The 19,751-nt window shown below is 49.5% G+C and overlaps 8 protein-coding genes and 1 non-coding gene across 9 annotated transcripts; 6 read left to right on the plus strand and 3 right to left on the minus strand.

The window, feature by feature from the left end:
* Positions 1–285: 285 nt before the first annotated feature.
* BDQ94DRAFT_141816 (uncharacterized protein) lies at positions 286–1,078 on the plus strand. The gene is made up of 2 exons (XM_026765902.1): positions 286–352; positions 510–1,078. Exons 1-2 carry the CDS (start codon positions 350–352, stop codon positions 858–860), a joined length of 354 nt encoding a protein of 117 aa, XP_026627619.1. The 5' UTR covers positions 286–349; the 3' UTR covers positions 861–1,078.
* A 920-nt stretch (positions 1,079–1,998) lies between these two features.
* Positions 1,999–3,770, plus strand: BDQ94DRAFT_21249 (adenosine deaminase family protein). Its single transcript, XM_026775240.1, has 2 exons — positions 1,999–2,667; positions 2,727–3,770. Exons 1-2 carry the CDS (start codon positions 2,161–2,163, stop codon positions 3,387–3,389), a joined length of 1,170 nt encoding a protein of 389 aa, XP_026627620.1. The 5' UTR covers positions 1,999–2,160; the 3' UTR covers positions 3,390–3,770.
* Positions 3,771–3,815: 45 nt separating this feature from the next.
* BDQ94DRAFT_177966 (LOG family protein) lies at positions 3,816–6,528 on the minus strand (the record flags this gene model as incomplete). The annotated part of the gene is made up of 3 exons (XM_026773033.1): positions 3,816–4,473; positions 4,585–4,620; positions 5,378–6,528. The coding sequence occupies 3 exons, from the start codon at positions 6,526–6,528 to the stop codon at positions 3,816–3,818; spliced, it is 1,845 nt and encodes a 614-aa protein (XP_026627621.1).
* A 715-nt stretch (positions 6,529–7,243) lies between these two features.
* Positions 7,244–7,664, plus strand: BDQ94DRAFT_141824 (uncharacterized protein). The gene has a single exon (XM_026765903.1). It carries the CDS (start codon positions 7,267–7,269, stop codon positions 7,438–7,440), a length of 174 nt encoding a protein of 57 aa, XP_026627622.1. The 5' UTR covers positions 7,244–7,266; the 3' UTR covers positions 7,441–7,664.
* Positions 7,244–8,440, plus strand: BDQ94DRAFT_21262 (uncharacterized protein). Its single transcript, XM_026775241.1, has one exon. The coding sequence runs from the start codon at positions 7,676–7,678 to the stop codon at positions 8,378–8,380; it is 705 nt and encodes a 234-aa protein (XP_026627623.1). The 5' UTR covers positions 7,244–7,675; the 3' UTR covers positions 8,381–8,440.
* Positions 8,441–9,969: 1,529 nt separating this feature from the next.
* On the plus strand, positions 9,970–11,614 carry BDQ94DRAFT_21282 (glycoside hydrolase family 16 protein). Its single transcript, XM_026775242.1, has 2 exons — positions 9,970–10,948; positions 11,016–11,614. The coding sequence occupies exons 1-2, from the start codon at positions 10,152–10,154 to the stop codon at positions 11,308–11,310; spliced, it is 1,092 nt and encodes a 363-aa protein (XP_026627624.1). The 5' UTR covers positions 9,970–10,151; the 3' UTR covers positions 11,311–11,614.
* A 477-nt stretch (positions 11,615–12,091) lies between these two features.
* On the minus strand, positions 12,092–12,163 carry BDQ94DRAFT_t126. The gene has a single exon. It is a non-coding gene; the product is annotated as a tRNA-Arg (tRNA).
* A 716-nt stretch (positions 12,164–12,879) lies between these two features.
* On the plus strand, positions 12,880–16,529 carry BDQ94DRAFT_158957 (bifunctional cytochrome P450/NADPH--P450 reductase; the record flags this gene model as incomplete). The annotated part of the gene is made up of 5 exons (XM_026769018.1): positions 12,880–13,000; positions 13,142–13,387; positions 13,452–13,892; positions 13,956–14,942; positions 15,010–16,529. 5 exons carry the CDS (start codon positions 12,880–12,882, stop codon positions 16,527–16,529), a joined length of 3,315 nt encoding a protein of 1,104 aa, XP_026627625.1.
* Positions 16,530–17,099: 570 nt separating this feature from the next.
* BDQ94DRAFT_169517 (extracellular proline-rich protein) lies at positions 17,100–18,395 on the minus strand (the record flags this gene model as incomplete). Its single annotated transcript, XM_026771311.1, has 1 exon — positions 17,100–18,395. One exon carries the CDS (start codon positions 18,393–18,395, stop codon positions 17,100–17,102), a length of 1,296 nt encoding a protein of 431 aa, XP_026627626.1.
* Positions 18,396–19,751: the final 1,356 nt, after the last annotated feature.

Here is a 19,751-nt window from a genome sequence, read left to right on the forward strand (position 1 = left end):
CCCGCACCCTCAACACAAGGCACGTCAAACCCAATTAACTCTTCCACGGACACTCATTGGCAGAGTTCCACGCGTCGCAACAAAAAGTATCCAGAACAAGAATCCGGGCCGTGGTGGAACGGAAAATCGCTGCTTCATCTGGCATCGTCGGGACAAAGACGTGTGGTTGACGTCAACGGATAAGATTCCCGCACACAGAGTAGACAGACATCACCGATGCTGTGAGTAATTGTTATATGATGAAGTATCCCCCTCAATCTAACCAATTCAGCAAAACACATCTCATTGCATTTCTATCATTCTTTTTCTCCTTCAATTCAATTGACATTAATCCATTAATCTTATAACCATGGTACGTCCCATTCCATCCTCATCCATGGATGAATACCATACCGGACATAAAAAAGCGGGTCCCATCCGAACCAAGAAAACCAACAATTCCACCATATCTCTACCTACCATCTTATATCCAATATTTAACCACCAATCAATCACTAACACAACTCCAGGCCCCCGTAATAAACCTCCCTCTTCACCAAACCCGCAACGGCAATAATCTCCTCTCCCCCCGCGATAACCCCGACTGCCCCAACACCATCTCAGGCGGCGGCATCGCGGGCATTGTCCTCGGCACCATCGCAGGCACACTACTCATCCTGTGGCTATGGCATCTGTGTTCCCTACCAGGGGCCAGTTCAAGCGGAGGGTCGGATTACGGCGAGGCGAACTTAGCGACATCGACAACGCGGAGAAGGCGGCGACGCCATAGTAGTCCGACAGTTTATTATCTTGAGAAGCATCCGTCTGGGCATGGTGGTGGGAGCTCCGTGAGGAGGCCGACGAAGGTGTATCTTTCTTAATTATTGGGTGGGTTATATGTGGGTGTTTACTAGCTTGGGTCTTGGTATGGAATGGAGTGGGAGGCTGTGTCTTGTTTATGTAGTATAATGATTTATGATTATGGAATTATGTGATCTATTGAAGTAATAGTCTTTCTTTGCGGGTTTGTTTGCTTGTTTGTAGTGTGTTCGAAGTGAGTTAGTGTATAGGATAGCGATGCTTGAGAGATGGAAGAAGTAATCCAGAGCCATGTGGCTCATGATAAGAAAATAGCAGAGGCAGAAAGTGTATTTTAAAAGTGAGCAGATTACCCAAAGAGTAGACATTCATTCCGGGAACGGGCAAAGAGCATTTTCTCGAATTGATCCGGGCCAACATGCACCTTTGTTATAGGACTGGAACATGACTTGAATATAGGAAGAATCAGGTAGAAATAAGTCAATGGCATGAGAATTAAATAACCTTGAACTTAGGAGATAGTTATACACTGAAGAAGTACAAGCTGACCGCTATCTGAGATCTAAAGGAGTATCTAAACTCGCTATTATGTACATTCTATATTAAGACCGAATCAATATTTTTGTTGGTTTTACTTTACTTTGAATATACTGTAGTATTGAACCATGTTTCACCAGATCAATTTGCTGTTAAATATTGATCGATTAGAACTGGTGGGATGCTATTCAAAATGGTGCTAATCGATAAACTGACTAATAAGATCAACCTTATTCTATCAAAATAATATTTCTTAATATGAAATTATTATACCCAGATAGCCAGGAACAGCAGACTGGTATGAATCATGTACCTGATACTACTTATTTTCATACAATATTGTTCTGGGATGGTCTCAGTACATGAATGATGAAAGCTGTATGGAGTTTTAGTGAACAAGCCACCAAGACATCATGGTGGAATATAAGGAGGCCGGCGAGATTGTTGGAGCATCCAGCGCAAATCCACCATGTGGTGGAAGGCCGAGCCTATCTTGCGAATACAATTAGTGGCCAGTTTAGACGGAGATAAGGCAGGGGGCAACGGTGGTATTTCGAAGGAGCTGCAACCCCTAAGTTATCGGGACGCTCCAATCAGTTTGCAGTCAGAATCGACAATGTAGTATTACATCGTAAGCCCCAACACCCAATCATTGCTAGTTGGCAAAAAACCCCGCTTCTCAGGCGTCTGGTCATTTCAGCACGCTCCCAAGAGGCTGTCGCCCAATCTATTAAGAGGTAGAAGAAAGACAATCAATCCGTTTGCTTCTCATTTCCAAGCTAACAACCGGAGCTGTAATTTCCGCTGTATTCTCCGCTCTATTCAATGATGGCCTCGAAGGTGTCTGTCCTCTCAAACAAAACTCTGCGAGATTATCGAAGCGCAATCCACCAGCACAATGACAAGTTCATCAAAGACATCCCCAAAGTCGAAATGCATGTCCATATCGAGGGCACAATGACCCCTGAACTCCGGTGGGAGCTCGCGCAACGGCGCGGGGAGTCGGTTCTCAATATCAATACCCAGCAGCCTTGCGAGAGTTTGTCGGAACTGAAGGGTACGTACGAGCTCCTCAATGACCTGGAAGAAGGGGGTGTAGATGGTGGAATGCATCGGTTCTTTGAACTGTATTACGGTGGCTTCAGTGTCCTTCAGGATGAAGAAGATTTCTATTGTCTTGCAATGAACTACTTCAGAAAGGCAGCATCCATGAACGTACGTTATTGTGAGCCGTTCTTTGACCCGCAGGGTCACACACGAAGAGGTGTGTCTTTTGAGACAATGATGAATGGATTCAAGAGGGCGCAGAGTGAGGCCTCTCAAAGTCTTGGGGTAGGTGGCCTAGACTCTCTATATACTATTCTATGATCTCTGGCTCAAAATCGTTATAGGTCCACTCTCAGTGGATAATGTGCATGCTGCGAGATATGTCCCCCGAGTCTGCTATGGAGCATTATCTTCAGGCACTACCATATCGCGACATGATCGTTGGAATTGGTCTGGACTCCCTAGAGGTGGACCGTCCGCCATTGCTCTTTGAAGATGTTTTTCTCCGCGCTCGCAGAGATGGCTTTCGGATTACCTGCCATTGCGACGTCGGCGATAAGGATACACTGAGGAATATTGGACAAGTGGTTGACCAGCTGGGAGGAAGCGGAGCGGACAGAATTGATCATGGTTTACATGCCGCCGATGATTCATCTCTTCTTCAGAGGGTCAAAGAAAAGGACCTTGGAATGACCATCTGTCCTTGGGGCTATCTTTGCTACTCCGGAGAAGCTCAGATTATTGATCGGGTTCGCACATTATACAACGCTGGCATCAAAATAGCGATTGGCAGTGATGACCCGTCATATATGGAAGATATTTGGCTAAACAATAGCCTCTATCTCCTTCGTTTACTAGGCAATTTCACTGATGCTGAGTTCTTCCAGCTACAGCGGAATGCCATTGATATTTGTTGGGCCCCTGCTGATATTAAAACAGCGATCCTGAAGGAACTCGAGGGGTTTTGGCCGAAGGAAGGAGCGGAACATGGCAGCCATGCAGATTAGCTGGAGAGAATGTGTTGCACTAGCCTGACAATATGATCATGTCCTTTCCATTTGTCTACTACCTATCTCCGGCAGGTAAATGCACTCCAGCCATTCCGGGCCCACATACAAAGTTGGCAGGGCTACGGATAGACACAAGGCGTGTAATTGAAGCATAATGTGCTATTGAATCACTTGAAACCTCGGAGATCTCTTCTGCTATTCTGTTACGTCACCGCCAGCGATCAATTAACTATGAGGCAGAAACCCGGGCAGGCTTGTTGATAATGGAATTGCACTGGAAGAAGTTAATTGGCCAGCGACCGACAACATTTAAGGTTTAGTACTTTTAGTGAGCACAATCTGTCGGAAGCCCCGGATTTTAGATTTGTTCTCCGGCCCTCGAAATACCGCCCATCCCCAACCCAACACTCGCTCGCCTCTTTCTCACTTGCAGCCCCAAGAGAGGTTCAGCCTCCCGCCGCTTGGGTTATAGGCTTTAAGCGCCCCAATAACCTCGCCCACCTCCTTACATTCCACCATAATATCTTTATTCGCCGGCCCAATAAATCCCCGTTGAGCAGCCTTAGCAATCCACGCGACAAGACCATCCCAAAACCCATTAACGTTCAACAACACAATTCCTCTATCATGAATCCCCAGTTGGTTCCACGTTATAACCTCTGCCACTTCCTCCAGGGTCCCATAACCGCCCGGAAGGGCTACAAATCCTGACCCAGGGCCACCGGCGAGAACTTGCTCGGCCATTTTCTGTTTTCGCTCATGCATGCTGTCCACGATGGTGATCCTCCCGTATTCGCCCTCAGCCAGCGAAGACCCTGGAGCTTGGATTCGCTCTGGTTGTTTCCCGTCATTCTGGGACTTGCCGACGTCCGCATCGGGATAGTATGCTACCAATGCCCGGGGTATGAAGCCATGCACGGCAGATGGGCCAGAGAGTGATACTAGAGTCTTCGCGACCTCGCCCATCAATCCTTTCGTTCCACCTCCGTAGACTAGTTTCGCGTTTGCGGCGTGTAGTTCATGTGCAAGTGCTCGAGCGGCCGCCAGGTACTCGGGAGAATCGCCGGGCTGCGCGCCACAACTGAATGGGAGAGTTAGTTCGCTGATTATATAACCTCAGGGAACTGGTGTTGACCCATTATTGTTCACCGTCGTAGGTGGGATGCTCATCAATACTGGGGATATCACTTACAAAACGCATATGACGGGCTGCTCTTCGTCCCGGTCGCTAGGCATATTGTCAGATTTGGAAGTTGGCAAGAACTAGGGTATTCGGAAGCGTGTAAGAGTGCCGCAGTGCTTCGAAATCAGGATAAAACTGCAGTCAATTTAAAGCTATCGAAAAGTAATGTTTGGGAGTCTAGGACTGAATCTGGAGGTGGGCCAGTTACGTTACGCCGATGGTATCCGGTCTATTTCTTGACCCGCTTGCCTCTGACTCACCCGTTCGAACCATCTTAGATAGTTACCTCGTTCTGTCTGGCCTTGATGGAGTGGGCACTAGCTAAAATGCGTTAATTAGAATAGGAGGGCGGGCAAGTTTCTACAAATTACCATTGCATGTCTGTAGATAGACGATGTGCTTACCAACGAGCGTCTGATAATGCGGCTGACGGTCTTGTTGTGGTGCTCTACTGCAACTACATGGGCAAATCCGTACTGAGATTTTACGTCGTTAATTCAGATCTTTCTTTGGTGTGTGTGTGTGATAAGGCCTGAAGCTGTATATTCTTTTTTCTCCGCTAGCTAAGCGCGGAGATGCCAAATAAAGGACTTTCTTGCCGCAAGTATGTAGATGTCGATGATGTGACTCGTTGTCTGTCCCCAGGCAACCCTTTTACTGCATCATCAACTATTTCAAAGGTGCCACTTGTGGCATAAGAGGAAATTGACGCAATAGCTCTCTTCTAAGCCCGTCATTATGCCGAGCGCCAGACAGTAACCTCTGAGCAACGGGTGCGCAGCCTGCACTGGCAGCCACGCACAAGAGCTCGAGCCCCCACTGCTGCTGAACCATTTGATCCGTCGCGAGGTCAATCAATGCAAAAGCATCATCCCAGTCAGGTCGAGATACACTTGATTCACGCCACCTGCGGATAATCAGTCGGAAAAAGTCCAGGTTTCGTAGCTGATGACCAAGTCTCGGATCCAGAAAAAGTGTGCCGAGCCTGGACATGTCTCCCCATTGCAGAATTTGGTCTGCCGCGTTTATAGCCGTCATGTTAAGGAAATTGTTATTGTCAAAATCCGAACCTCTCAGCATAGCATGCAGCATATCCACAGAGCCATAAAGGCAGGTGATACTGAGGGGATCATACAGCTGGCTGTCGAATGGAAATCTGGGTGGCATTGCACAGCCCGGACGGCGGTTTTGTTGAGTCCAATTGCGAATTCGGATCGAATTGGCTCGGCACAACTTTTCTATGCTCGCTAGGTTGGGAAGGGCCTCAGCCGTGACGAGAGTATAATATTTCAGCCAGTAGCATGATGCGTAGACAAAGAACTCGCCCAGTCCGAGCTCAGCCGGATTGAACTGAATCATATCTTCTTCCCAAGCTTCCCACGAGCAATGAGAGTCGTACTTGACCGGCTCCTTCTCATCATTGAACAAGTCAGACTCTTGTGGAAGCTCCGATATTGCAATCTGCTCTTCAGAGAACAGGTATTGGTCGTCAATTTCAGTCAAAAGGAGATAACGGATACATATATCCAATATCAATGCCTCTGGACCACCAAAGCGCTGGCCATCGTCTCTCTCGGAAGCTGGACTTCCTGAATACGTGGCATTGGGCTCCCAACGCCTCAGAATCAACTCTTTCATTGACTGATATATGAGCTGAACTTGATACCTTCTCAAGTTGCTAGGCTCAACGCATGCGATGAAGGGTTGAATCAGGCTCATAAGCTTTTGGTGGTCCACTAGCTTGGAAAGGTCGTCAACGGTGGTAACATGGCGGGCTGTATGCAGGGTGACGGCCCAGGACAACTCCAGGATGCTAAAAGGTCTGTGGGTAACGGCGAGAAGCTTCAAAGCTGTGATGGTGAGCTCCCAGTCCTTATGCTCGTTGGAAGCACGGCGAGAAAGGAGTGTATTGTAGAGTCCCGAGAGCTTGTCGGGGACCGGTTTATTATCCATCTTAGAATATAGGAACAACTGTCTGCTGAAATAAAATACACCAGATCTTAATATTTACCGATAAATAAAGAAATTCCCTTCCACAGTAGTTCTAAAATTGGCGCTATGTCGCAAGGTGTTAGAGCTCGAAGTAGTTATAGCCGTGTGTCCAACGGCTCTAAGATCTCTTCCTGAAGAGCGTAAACAAGAAAAGTCGAAAGAACTGGGAACTGGGTTAGAAGCGCTTTTACATATATCCTGATTCTCAAATATTTAAATACTAGTCGACTGGTTGCTTCGAGAATTAGTACTTTCGAAGTTCGCTTCTTTGTTTACGTGTGCCAGAAGCTTGCGCCCGTCTATACCGCTCGACAAAGGGGATTTTTGTACTTGAGAACCATGTTCAAAGCAGATAATATGGCCATGGATATCGATGTCTTATCTCCATGGAAACAATGACAGTAAAAGCCTTGGGCCGAAGCGACTGATGCTCATATCTTTTGCTCGGCTCGAATTTCTGTAGATGAACATAGTATTGAGTTTGGCAGCACGTTCTGCCGCAACCTATCCATCAGCCTGGAGACTAAGAAAAGCTAAGTAGAAGAAATTGAAATAATAGTAGAAAAAAAGAGAAAAAAAAAATATCATGTTTCGTTGATCGATTTTTCTCCGTAAGATAAATCTGTTCTCCAGGATTCTCCAGGATCTAGATGCATCCAGTGGGACCGATGCAACCATGGAATCCAGGGAAGCAATCCCATGGGCTGGGAATTCCCGGAAAGAAGCAGAGCATTGAACATCCCCCGCTTCCGCAAGTCACATGGTCTCGATCCTTTGTACTATAGTCAGGGAAGTAGAGACTTGTCTATCGACCCATGTCCTCCGGTTTTCAAATGGCAGACTATGGCAAGCGGGGAGTCGTTGTTTGGCTAACATCTACCAGTGAGTCGCAGAGTGTGGTATATCCCCAAGTGAAGAATTAGCAAATTGTGAGTCGCCAGAATTCATTGCCACGACGTCATACTACCTTGTGGCTATGCTCATGAACCCAGATCAACACTCCGACGCTAAACTTTTCTTTGTCCAGCTTAATAAAGAAGGATTTGGATTGAAGACAGCTGCTGAATAGCTTCACTCACCTACCATAGTCGCTTGATAATTTTACACCATGTCCTGTTCAGGTATCGCAAACACGCCGACAATGCCAGCATCGACATTGTCTCTCGGTTTCTTGGATTTGCCTCTCAGGATTCGCAACATCATATACAATCATGCACTCGTCATACCCCATCCACTTCATATTTTCCAGGACCCAGGTTGTTCATTGGAGGTTTTTGCACCCGAAAGGCCCTGTTCATGGCTTGCATTGACCTACGTCAATCGGCAAATATCAGATGAGACCAGGAAGATTCTGTATAGTATGAATTGGTTTATCTTCCAGGAGATGGAGACGGCCCGGCGTCAAGGCACTCTCCTAGAATCCTTCTTGATCTGTATCGGTTCCTCAAATTCTCGGCTTCTGTCCCATCTATGTATCAACTTTCCGGCCATCGAGAGGTTACCGGGCCTTTCTTCAGAAGCAAGGCTCACAGAGGATGGCTTGCGGAGATTGCAGCTTCTACGACAAAGCTGTACCGGTTTGAAGACATTGGAGATACTCATTTTTGGCCAATTTGCCAACATTCTGGTCGCAGATCACCAGCTAATTGATAAATCCTTTCGAAATATAATTCTGGAGGTCGATACGCAGATAAGAGGAATAACTCCCCTGGAGGCTATTGTTGTCAGAATAGTATATCCTCGCGGAACTCCAGCCGTAGTACGAGGATATTTACAAGGGCTTGGGTGGATCGTCAAGTTTGGCAACGCTTGATGTCTTTTCTTACATCATACAGAATGGGTGAAATGGAACACAGCCGCAATCATAATCTACCAAACACTCAGTTCTTGCGAAGCTCCCTCGTCAATTGCTTGAAACTAATGGCGGATTTACTCCGTACTTTGGACTGTCAGCAGTGAACGGGCGCTAAGCCCGAAAAAAGGGGCCTGGAATTTTTCCCACTGGTCATGGGCCGACTATCTCCTGAATGAGGTACAACAGTCTACCAACTACACGGGCAGACGGGACAGCACATAACTCCCCTGATGATGATGTCCAATAATATACGGGGACAGGCTCCCTCTTTGGAGTTCGGCATCTTGGCCTCGCGCTCATCCGAACGGCTGTTGGCAGTGGGTAAAAGAATGCTTGGCAAACCCGAAACTGCACACTCTGCATAAGCTGGGAGGTAGGTAGGTAGCGGTCTGCAACCTCACCTTGAAATCGCTCCGCCTATCTACATTTTCTGCCTCTGCAGCACTGAGACCTCCTGCTGATCCTCATATCTTAATCTTTGTAGGGTGAAGAATCATAGTTCATGGGCCTATCATATCCACAAGGAGGCGAACCTTGCGGGAGGTTGCGGTGTCTCTAGTGGCTCCTGACTCCAAAATTACCACCCCATTTAACGGACATAAAATTTGCCGCAGCGGTGTCCACTGTTCAGTGGCATCCACCAAGCCACTGCCACAGCACTGGCCTTGTGCTGAGACCTTCCCCAGCCGGCCCCGCCACTAGCAATTCGCCTGCTGAGACTGCCTTTGGCTTCGACAGGCCAAGGGTCTTGGCCAGGTGTAGGATGTTGGTGCCTGGGATGCCTCCGAAGCAAGGTCGATTTGTTCCATCGTGTGAAAGGAGAGTGTTGGGAGCAGCCGGTTTACACGATGGGTGTCAGTTGGATGGATTATTCCTAGGACCCTTCCCCAAATATCACACAGTGGCAACTGTTATCTCTGGCCGGATCAAATCAGACTAACCCATAACTCATTTAATCTTCAGGAAGATCCAACGACCCTCCCCTGAGCTGATTGGATTTGGGTGCCTGAGCGTTGCTTATCGCCCATCTCGGCAGGGTCTTGGCGGGTACAAGCGACCCTTTCCAGAACAGGCTAGCGTCAGGGTCAGGGACCACGCTAGTGGCCAATTCAGGGTGGATTGGCAGTCCGCTAGACCAGATACAGTTTAGCCATGCCCTCTTGGTCGGGCAGTTTCCTGTTTCAAATGTGCCCCTTAATGTTTAGGGCCAAACTAGTGACATCCAATGCAGGGAAAGAAAAGAGAGACATGCTGGTTTAAAAATAAGCACGACTCGGATATTAGTTATGAGGGGACAAAAAAAAGGGAAAGCGAAGTGTTTGCCAACGCCCAAGAGTGGGTGGGATGCCATGGCCTTATTTTAATTAAAAGGAAAACAGTCATACCCTCTCGTTCTTCTCCTCTCCTGTCGTTCGTTCTCCTCCGCTTCATCTCGTTCCTATCCTCCTCCTGCTCCCCTTCGTTCCCTTGCCGGTGGGCATCAAACACACCTCGTGCGATTTGATCGCACTGCCATTCATTCAACAATCGTCACTCTTTTTCTCGTGGGGAGCCATCGGTTATTCGACACCTCCGCTATAGGGTTCATTCTCTTTTTCCAGATCCCTCTATCGCGTCTTATCACATCCGAGAGCGGTGTTTGACTCGCAATCTGACCCCAACTCGCTCCGTTCATTACAACAAAACCTCTACCGGGGAGTGGTGACCCTGGACAACACTACTTGCCATCATGTCACTCTTTCATATCTTGGCGCTGCTGGTAGCCAGTCTTAGTCTGGTAACCGCTCAGACTTTCACCAACTGTAACCCTCTCAACGAGACATGTCCCGCAGACGCAGCTTTAGGTACCAACCACACCTGGTATTTCAACACCACCGTCGATGACACGATCTGGAATGTCACCAACGGCAATATTGGCATCACGGATGAGGGTGCGGAATTTTCTATCGCCCAAAAGATGGATTCGCCCACCATGCAATCTAATTTCTTCATCTTCTTTGGCATTGTCGAGTCCCACGTTAAAATGGCCAAGGGTGGTGGCGTAGTGAGCAGTGTAGTGCTCCAATCGGATGACTTGGACGAGATTGACTGGGAGTGGGTGGGATACAACACCAGTGAGGTACAATCCAACTATTTCGGCAAGGGTAACGACACATCTTTCGACCGGGGTGGCTTCCACTACGTTCCTAACGCCGACACGGAATTCCACAACTATACCACCTACTGGACGAGTGAAAAAGTCGAGTGGTGGATTGACCAGCAATTGGTACGCACACTGAAGTATGAAGATGCTGTGGGCGGCAAGAACTTCCCCCAGACCCCCAGCAACATTCGCTTTGGAATTTGGCCTGCCGGCGATCCCAGTCAGCCTCACGGTACCATTGTATGGGCGGGTGGTGAAATTGATTACTCGGCTGGCCCGTACACCATGGTAGTTCAAAAGGTTCGCGTGCATGATTTCCATACCGGCAAGGAGTATTCATACTCGGACCATTCCGGGTCTTGGGAGAGCATCAAGGTCGTTTCGTAAGTCTTCCCATAGCCAGCTTCTCTCCCCTAAACCATGTCTACAATGCTGACTCTCGAATCTCAGGGGTAATTCAACCACCGTGGAGCAGCTCAACAAGCCTCCTCCGAAATCACTTTCTGAGAGATGGAACGAGCTACCAAGTGGCGCAAAGGCTGGCATTGGCATTGGCATAGCAGCTGTTGGAGCTAGTTGTCTTGCCGGTTTCATCTTCTTCTGTTTGAAGCAGCGCAAGAGGGGCCGTCTCGAACATGCCCTGAACGATGCCCAGTGGAATTCCGAAAGGACGGAAATGAACAACTTCCAAGCCGAGTGGAAACAAAGCGAATGGAAACATAAGGGCTACCAGCCAGTCTCCTAGCTGGCTGAAGTATCCAAATTTAAAAGACCTTAGTGTCCATGACGAAAACGATGACTCCAACCTTTGTTCCAGGGGTGCCTTCGTGCCTCTTTCCGTGGGGATTCGTATTTTGTTTCTCCATGCCCATCATACCAACGCGGCGAGCAATATATACCAGCGCCTGCTTTGCTGGCCAAGGTCGCGCTGGAGTTGTTCTTGAATCACTTTGAGTGAGCACCTCGATGGAGTGAGAGGCGCACCATCCTATTTTTCCACATTTATTCTTGATCTTGTTTATATTGTTCCTACCCTTTTCTCCAGTCCTATGGCCCTAGGACGAGCGTCCCTCTCCTCTTGTATATATACCAACTTGCATTCAAACGGTTTCTTTTCTGGGCCATACAGATTATTGTGTCTTAACATTTGGGAGGGGTCAGCTAGGCACTTTGACTGATAACTTCAAGAGGGCTGTCAGTCTAACTATTGCAGTATGATTCTTCTATCAATGTAACGGACCGAGAGTAATATCACGGTCGGTTGCGTCCTGTAGCGCGCCTAACGACTATCTACGGTGCTCTCCTAAAACCAACCATGGGTGTCATATCTGCGCTTTTGCATGTGAGACGTCTTCAGCACGGTTGACAGTCCTCGAGAATGAAAGATAAGGTTGAGAAATAGAAACTAGGACCAAGCCGGAGATTTGATGACGCAACGATGCTTATGAGTGAGATTGGATAAGAAGAAAAGACAAAAAAAAAAAAAAAGCTCTCACACAATCCGTCAAATGGCAAAAAGGAAAGAACGATCCCGGTGCGACTCGAACGCACAACCTCTAGTACCGGAAACTAATGCGCTACCATTGCGCCACGAGACCAGTTCGATGGAAAAGTGGGGTCGGTGTTGGCCTATCATACGCACAAAACCACACCTTATCCACCAAATCGGATAAGCGGCATGACGGAGAGGATCCATGGATCGATGCTTCTACTATCTACTTCTGGCATCGGTCCGTGATCACCGAGCCCCGAGTCCGATTTACCGGTGGACGGATCATATGCATTCCGTTGCTAATCACAAGTCCAGCCACAGTTATGAATAGTAAACCTTCATCTCTCGCTGGCCGGGGCTCCCACTAGTGCTTACAGGCCGAGGTACATGCGCTGAGTTTTGATTACGATCTGGTACTCTGGACTCATTGATCTACAAAGGACCATGATCCACTCTCATCAGCCCCATGACGTTCGCCTCTATGATTGTCCTGGTATGCACTCGGACGGCCTTCTGACTGGGGAATCCCTTCCGCATATGATGGCGTGGAGTGATGACGCTCCATTTGCAGTGGACTCATGCACCATCATCGGGAATGCGACCCCTCCGACCGCAGCGTTCTGAGAATTCACGGAGTATAAAGTCTCCTTCCTGCATTGATCTGTTCACCATTTCATTCATCGAAGTGTGACCGTCAGGTGATCTATGGTCGCTGAGAGAAATTCAAATCCCGTGTTGTTCCACCGGACCTTGTGAGAACTAGACACATACACTGTCAACAATTCAAGTTCAATCGGCACCAATTCATATTGATATACCATCATGGGCAGCGTAAAGCCTGTTCCTATCCCAGGCCCCAAGGGCGTTCCATTTCTTGGAAATGTCTACGATATTGACCAAGAGATGCCAGTCCGAAGTTTTGAGTTGATGGCAGATCAATATGGTAACCCCGCCCTTACCCCTCCACGATTTCCTGTGTGCTTTTTTGACCCCTTTTGATCCCACCGTAAAGGATCAGTAGCTTTTGCTCTTTCCCTTCCCCATTGAGAGTATTATGTATGCTAACTGTGATGTATCGGTCAAGGCCCGATCTACCGACTGACAACTTTTGGCTTGTCGAGAGTAGTCGTTTTTACTCAAGAACTCGTCGACGAAGTATGCAATGAGGAGCGATTCGCTAAATCGGTGGATGGGGGTTTGGGCCAACTTCGGAATCTCCTCCACGATGGTTTATTCACGGCTCGGTACCCCGGCGAGGAGAACTGGGCGCTTGCGCACCGTGTCCTTATTCCTGCTTTTGGGCCCCTGTCTATCAGAGGCATGTTCGATGGTAAGCAATCCATCACCATCCAATCCCTATCGCACCGGACTAATGAGTTATCACTCTGCCACAGAGATGCAAGATATAGCCAACCAGCTCGTCATGAAATGGGCTCGACAGGGACCTGAGACTCCTATTGTGGTCACAGAAGATTTCACCCGCCTGACTCTTGACTCCATCGCCCTCTGCGCTATGGGAACCCGCTTCAACTCCTTCTACCACGATAGCATGCACCCCTTCGTCGAGGCGATGGTTGGTGGGATGCAGGTAGCTAGCTATAGGGCACAGCGCCCATCGTTCTTGAACCAACTGCCCACAAGCGAAAATAATGCTTTCTGGAACGATATTTCTTATATGAGAAACTTAGCGAAGGAGTTGACCGAAGATAGGAGAAAGCATCCATCAGACAAGAAGGACCTGCTCAACGCTCTCATCCTTGGCCGAGACCCTCAGTCAGGGAAGGGCCTCAGTGATGAGTCGATCATTGACAACATGATCACCTTTTTGATTGCAGGTAAGTACTTTGTCTTAGTTGGGTCGTTATTATCTATCATGTTTTGACGCTTTTTTCCTATAGGCCACGAAACCACTTCTGGAATGCTGTCGTTCGTTTTCTACTATCTACTAAAAAACGCACATGCGTATAAAAAGGCACAGGAAGAAGTCGACAGGGTGATTGGCCGACGGAAGATCACCGTGGATGATCTCTCCAAGTTGCCGTATATCAATGCAGTCATGCGAGAGGCGCTACGCCTCAACCCGCCAGCGAGTGTCATGAGAGTCCATGCGCATCCGACTAAGAACAAAGAAGACCCTGTGACCTTGGGTAATGGAAGATATGTTCTGAACAAGGACGAGCCAATCACGGTTCTCCTCCCGAAATTACACCGTGATCCCAAGGTCTACGGTGCGGATGCCGAGGAGTTCAAGCCGGAGAGGATGCTAGATGAAAATTTCAACAGTCTCCCTCGAAATTCCTGGAAGCCCTTTGGGAATGGCATGCGAGGCTGTATTGGGCGGCCATTTGCCTGGCAAGAAGGCTTACTGGCTATTGCTTTGCTGTTGCAGAATTTCAACTTCCAGCTGGATGATCCAAGCTATGACCTGCGCATCAAACAGACACTCACCATCAAGCCAAAGGACTTCAAGATGAGAGCAACTCTCAGGCATGGGTTGGACCCAATAACTTTGGAGCCTGCTCTGAACAGTGGTTCTGTGCCTCGTGAATCTTCCACGGTAGCTAGCAGGGAACGTAAGAAGGATGCAGCCCTTTCCGAGGGAGACATGAAGCCGATGCACATATTCTTTGGCAGTAATACTGGAACCTGCGAGGCTTTGGCTCGGAGACTGGCAGATGATGCTGTCGCATGGGGATTTAGTGCCAAAGTCAATTCGCTAGATTCCGCCACTGAGAATGTTCCGAAAGGGGATCCGGTGGTTTTCATTGCTGCATCTTACGAAGGTCAACCGGCTGATAATGCGGCTCATTTTTTCGAGTGGCTTAGCGCAGCAAAGGATAATGAACTCGAAGGGATAAATTATGCCGTATTCGGTTGTGGACATCGTGAGTCTCCCATTTCACTCATGTGTGTTCTTATGTGTGTGACTTCGCTGCTCACTAAATTTTTAAGACGATTGGACAGCCACATTTTACCGGATCCCCAAGGCTATTAACGAGCTGGTGAAAGAGCATGGTGGGAATCGCTTGTGTGATATTGGATTAGTTGATACCGCCATTGCAGACATGTTCACTGATTTCGATAACTGGAGTGAGTCGGCATTATGGCCTGCCATAAGCTCGAAATTTGGCTCCAAAAGTCAGGGCCAGGCTGGTAAAAAAGCCAGTTCAGGCCTACAAGTCGAACTCAGCTCAGAAAAGCGAGTGACTACCTTGGGCCTTCAGTTGCAGGAAGGATATGTGATCGAGAACAAGCTCCTAACAGCACCCGACGTTTCAGCGAAACGACTGGTGAGAATCAAGCTTCCAAGCGATATGACCTACCAGTGCGGTGATTACCTTGCTGTGCTTCCCGTGAACCCAACTAGCATCGTCCGTCGAGCAATGCGTCGGTTCAAACTGCCTTGGGATGCCTTTTTGACTGTTCGCAAGTCATCCCAGACCCAAAATGGACCGTCAGCCATTCCCACTGACACCCCCATTTCCGCCTTCGCACTCTTCTCCTCCTACGTTGAACTATCCCAGCCCGCGTCCAAACGAGACCTGACTGCCCTGGCAGATGCAGCCGTGGCCGACGAAGAATCCCAGGCCGAGCTGCGATACATGGCCAACAGTCCTAGCCGCTTCAATGAGGAGGTCGTCACAAAACACCTCAGCTTGCTGGACATCTTGGATCGTTATCCTTCTATCGGTCTACCGCTCGGCGACTTCCTAGCTATGCTCCCGCCCATGCGAGTACGCCAGTACTCTATATCATCCTCACCCCTTACGGACCCGACAGAATGCTCTATTACAGTGTCCGTGCTCAACGCACCCTCTCTCTCCGGCACAGACGAGCCGTACATGGGCGTAGCTTCTACATACCTTTCCATTCTCCAACCTGACGAACGCATTCACATCGCCGTCCGCCCGTCCCACTCCGGCTTCAAACCTCCCGCAGACCTCAATACGCCAATGATAATGGCCTGCGCAGGAAGCGGCTTAGGGCCTTTCCGCGGATTTGTCATGGACCGGGCAGAAAAGATTCTCAGCCGAAGCGACTCTATCACTGAAAAGCCCGCCCCGGCTATCCTCTACGTCGGCTGTCGCACCAAAGGGAAGGATGACATTCACGCAGAAGAGCTCGCTGAATGGTCTCGCCAGGGCATCGTCGACGTCAGGTGGGCATACAGCCGGCCCTCTGACGGCTCCGTTGCCCAGCACATTCAGGACCGGATTACAAGTGATCGCGACGAAGTGGTCTCACTTTTTGAGCAAGGCGCTAGGATCTATGTGTGTGGAAGTGCGGAGGTAGGCAAAGCGGTGCGCCAAGCGTTTAAGAACATTTACGTCGATGTGAAACAGGAGCGTCGTCGGGTAGCGTTGGAGACGAAGCAGGAAGAAGTCCCGTCTGAAGTGAATGACGAGGATGTTGAGAAGTTCTTCGATGATCTCAAGGCAGGCATGCGTTATGCGACGGACGTGTTTACTTAGATACGCTTCGAGAATTGCATGCCTATGTCTAGTGCCTTGCTAGTTTCTGGATAGTCTTTCATTTCTCATTATTTAAAAAATCAGAACGCACCCCACTATTTTGCTTTTTTTTTTGGTTAAGATAACCTATTCATATTCATAGTTAATGTCTGAGAAATACTAGATTGCCGAAGTGCCTAATGCCTAATCAGTTATGACTGCTAAACGTCACCTACCCGACAGCTAGGGACGTTGCTACTGCCCCACCTTGGCTACTCTCTCCTAACCCCACCCAAGATATAGCGAAACAACCAAAATAAATCACATAGGCTATCCTCCTACAGTAAACCTACATCAATAACTACATCCATAAACGAGCGACTAACCGTCTCATTGACAGTCTAGGTACAGCACAACTACCCCAACTAAGAGCCAAACACCAAAATTCATATCCTCATAATCCTGACCAGCAAGCATGACATAACCACATCCACGCATAACTACAACTCAAATCCTCCACCATTCATCCATCCAGTCACTTTGACCCATTTGTTATAGGACCAAGTAGTCTACGATCCCATATATTCCATCCTAAGCCATAAACTGCTTGAACGAAGACGGCGCAGTAGGCACAGCACCACTAGTAGGAATAGCAGAGCTAGTAGGGATAGCCGAGCTAGACGAAGGTGCAGGGATGTTCAGACCACCGGGCGAGAAAGCCAAAGGAGTCGGGAGACTGACGGAGGGCTCGGACTCGGACGCAGAGGAAGAAGAGTCGCTGGAGTCGGAGGAGCTGCTGCCGGCAGGCTCGGGGAGGCTGATGCTGGGGAAGGCACCGCTTGGCTGAGCGGAGCTGGAGGAGTCAGAGGAAGAGGAAGAGCCGCCGAAGGGGTTCGGGAAGCCGCCGGAGGGTTGGCTGGGAGCAGCAGCGCCGCTAGAAGGTTGGGGTTGAGAGGAGCCACCGAATGGGTTGCTGCCACCGCTGGGCAGGGAGGGGCTGGAGGAGTCTCCCGCAGACGAGGAGCTGCTGGAGCCGCCGCCGAGGAAGGGCTTCAGGAAGTCGGGCAAGCCACTAAGGCCGTCGCTGCTGGAGGGCTGAGAGGAGCTAGAAGGACCGCTAGAAGACTGAGAGGAATCGCCCCCGAGCGATCCCAGGATACCGGAGAGCCCGCCGAGAGGGCTGCCGCTGGAGGGCTGAGCAGAGCTGGAAGAATCGCTGGAAGAGCCTCCGAAGCCGTTGAGAAAGTCGGGGAGTCCGCCGGAGGAGGAGGACGAGCTGCTGGAGGGTGAGGGAGAGCCACCGGACTGGGAGGAGTCACCACCGCCCAGGCCGGGTAGGCCTCCGAAGGGGCTGGAGGAGGAGTCACCTCCACCTCCACCCAGACTGGGCAGGCTTCCGAAGGGACTCGAGGAGGAGCCAGAGGAGGAGGAGGAGTCACCACCACCCAAGCCAGACAGCCCTCCGAAGGGACTAGAGGATGGGCCTCCAGAACCACCGCCCAAGGATGGACCACCACCGCCGAATTGACGCTTCTCGAATGGCAGCCCGGTGGGAAGGGTGATGCCGAGATCGGACAGGTCGGGGAGACCAGAGGGCAGGAGCTGAGACAGACCCTGTGAGTCTGTAGGGAGTGCAGCACCAGAGGGCAGAGAGAAAGGCAGATCCCGCCGCTTCAAGCCTAGGTCGGACAGATCCGTGGGCAAAGAGAAGCTGGGGAGGCCTGAGGGAAGGGAAAGACCAGATGGAAGGGAGAGACCAGTCGGAATGAGATTGCTTGGGATAGGGAACGGAAGGAGGTCGGAGAGATCCTGTCTCTTCTCGACGGGAGTCGGCAAGGCCAGGGCACAGCCCGCAAGGCACACCGGAGCGACGTGTTGGAACTTCATTGTAGTGATTGCTTAAGTTCCTAAAATGATGAAAAGAAAGATTGAAGAGATGTGAAAGCTACAAGTGTCAGTTTGAAGGAAAGGAAGCGTTAAAGCCTGATAGACAGTCGATAGGGAACACGGATCACGAGGGTCCTTTATATGTCTGCCGAATGGCGACGCTCTCGATGATGTGATGAGCTGAAAGCATGGGGGTCCGACGTGCCGTCCACGAGGGTAAATCGAATGAGATCATCGAATAACTAGGTTGTGCAATGGAAAAGAGCACGCACTCAAGATGATGCAAGCAACAATTTGCTGCTGTGGGACAAGACCAACATCGAGCCGCTTCATGAGCAAGTCTGTTTCGGGGCCGGTTGCTGTGTCTGCTTAGATGCTTAACTCTAAACTGCAGGGATCTTGAAACACTGGCGAGCTCGGGGGTTTAGTCCAAGACAGAAATTGATCGATGCTCCCAAAAATGAGGCCGAACCGTTGAAGCCAAGGAACGGACCCATCCTTGTTCGATAGATCTGCCATGGCATCACCAGCCACTGTATGAAATTGATAGCTCATCTACCCCAGACGAGCCCATGAAACGTTCTGTGTGCGATGCATACTTACAAATCCAGGGTCTTGGGGGAAAACCAAAATCACCAGCAAGTCCCTGCCCATGTTAGCGCAACAGCTAATCTGGAGAGCCATGGGTGGAAAGTCGTCTTTCGGAACGGCCGTGGATTATGGCTAATCCAACCGCCAATCGGAGCAGATAATTGTAACCGTGTTCCTGATCAGCGTTTCAAGCATCCAGGGCACTTGATCAGTGCCCGAGGGACTTTGTGGCCTGTTGCATCAGCCCTGGCCCTGTACTTGAAGAGTTCACGGTCTATTGGCATTTGTATTGAGAGTCCTTGTGGCAGATGCCAAAGAGTGTTGGGATGAGATCAACTGTCCAAGGGAAGTACAGAATCTGGTAACCCCCGTTATAAATTCTGAACTAGGCAGCCCAACCACTTGTAACAGAATCAAGTAGAAGGAGTAATGCGTGTCAGACCGTTGCCCGCCAGCTATAGTACTTGTGATGTATCAAGGTTCAAGGGCGTGGGGAGACGGCTCGGTATTCCTTTCTGTGATGAACGGTAGATAGGTTATCCGCCATCTGGGTCGAGTACGTGGCTTGCAAGGACAATGTCGTTTCCAAATCTTCTGGAACTCCTATCCCGCAGACTCAAAAAGAAGAACAATTTGGGGACGGGCAGATGTGGAGCAGTTCCAGGGTCGATCGGCGGATTCCTCTCCCACTCTGAGTGCCTGAGGCAGACAAGGCATCAGCCATGACTGCGCTGGCACTGGCTTCATTTCATTCTCTACCATTCC

Source organism: Aspergillus welwitschiae (genome assembly GCF_003344945.1).
Source record: "Aspergillus welwitschiae strain CBS 139.54b unplaced genomic scaffold BDQ94scaffold_12, whole genome shotgun sequence".
NCBI classification, from domain to species: domain Eukaryota; kingdom Fungi; phylum Ascomycota; class Eurotiomycetes; order Eurotiales; family Aspergillaceae; genus Aspergillus; species Aspergillus welwitschiae.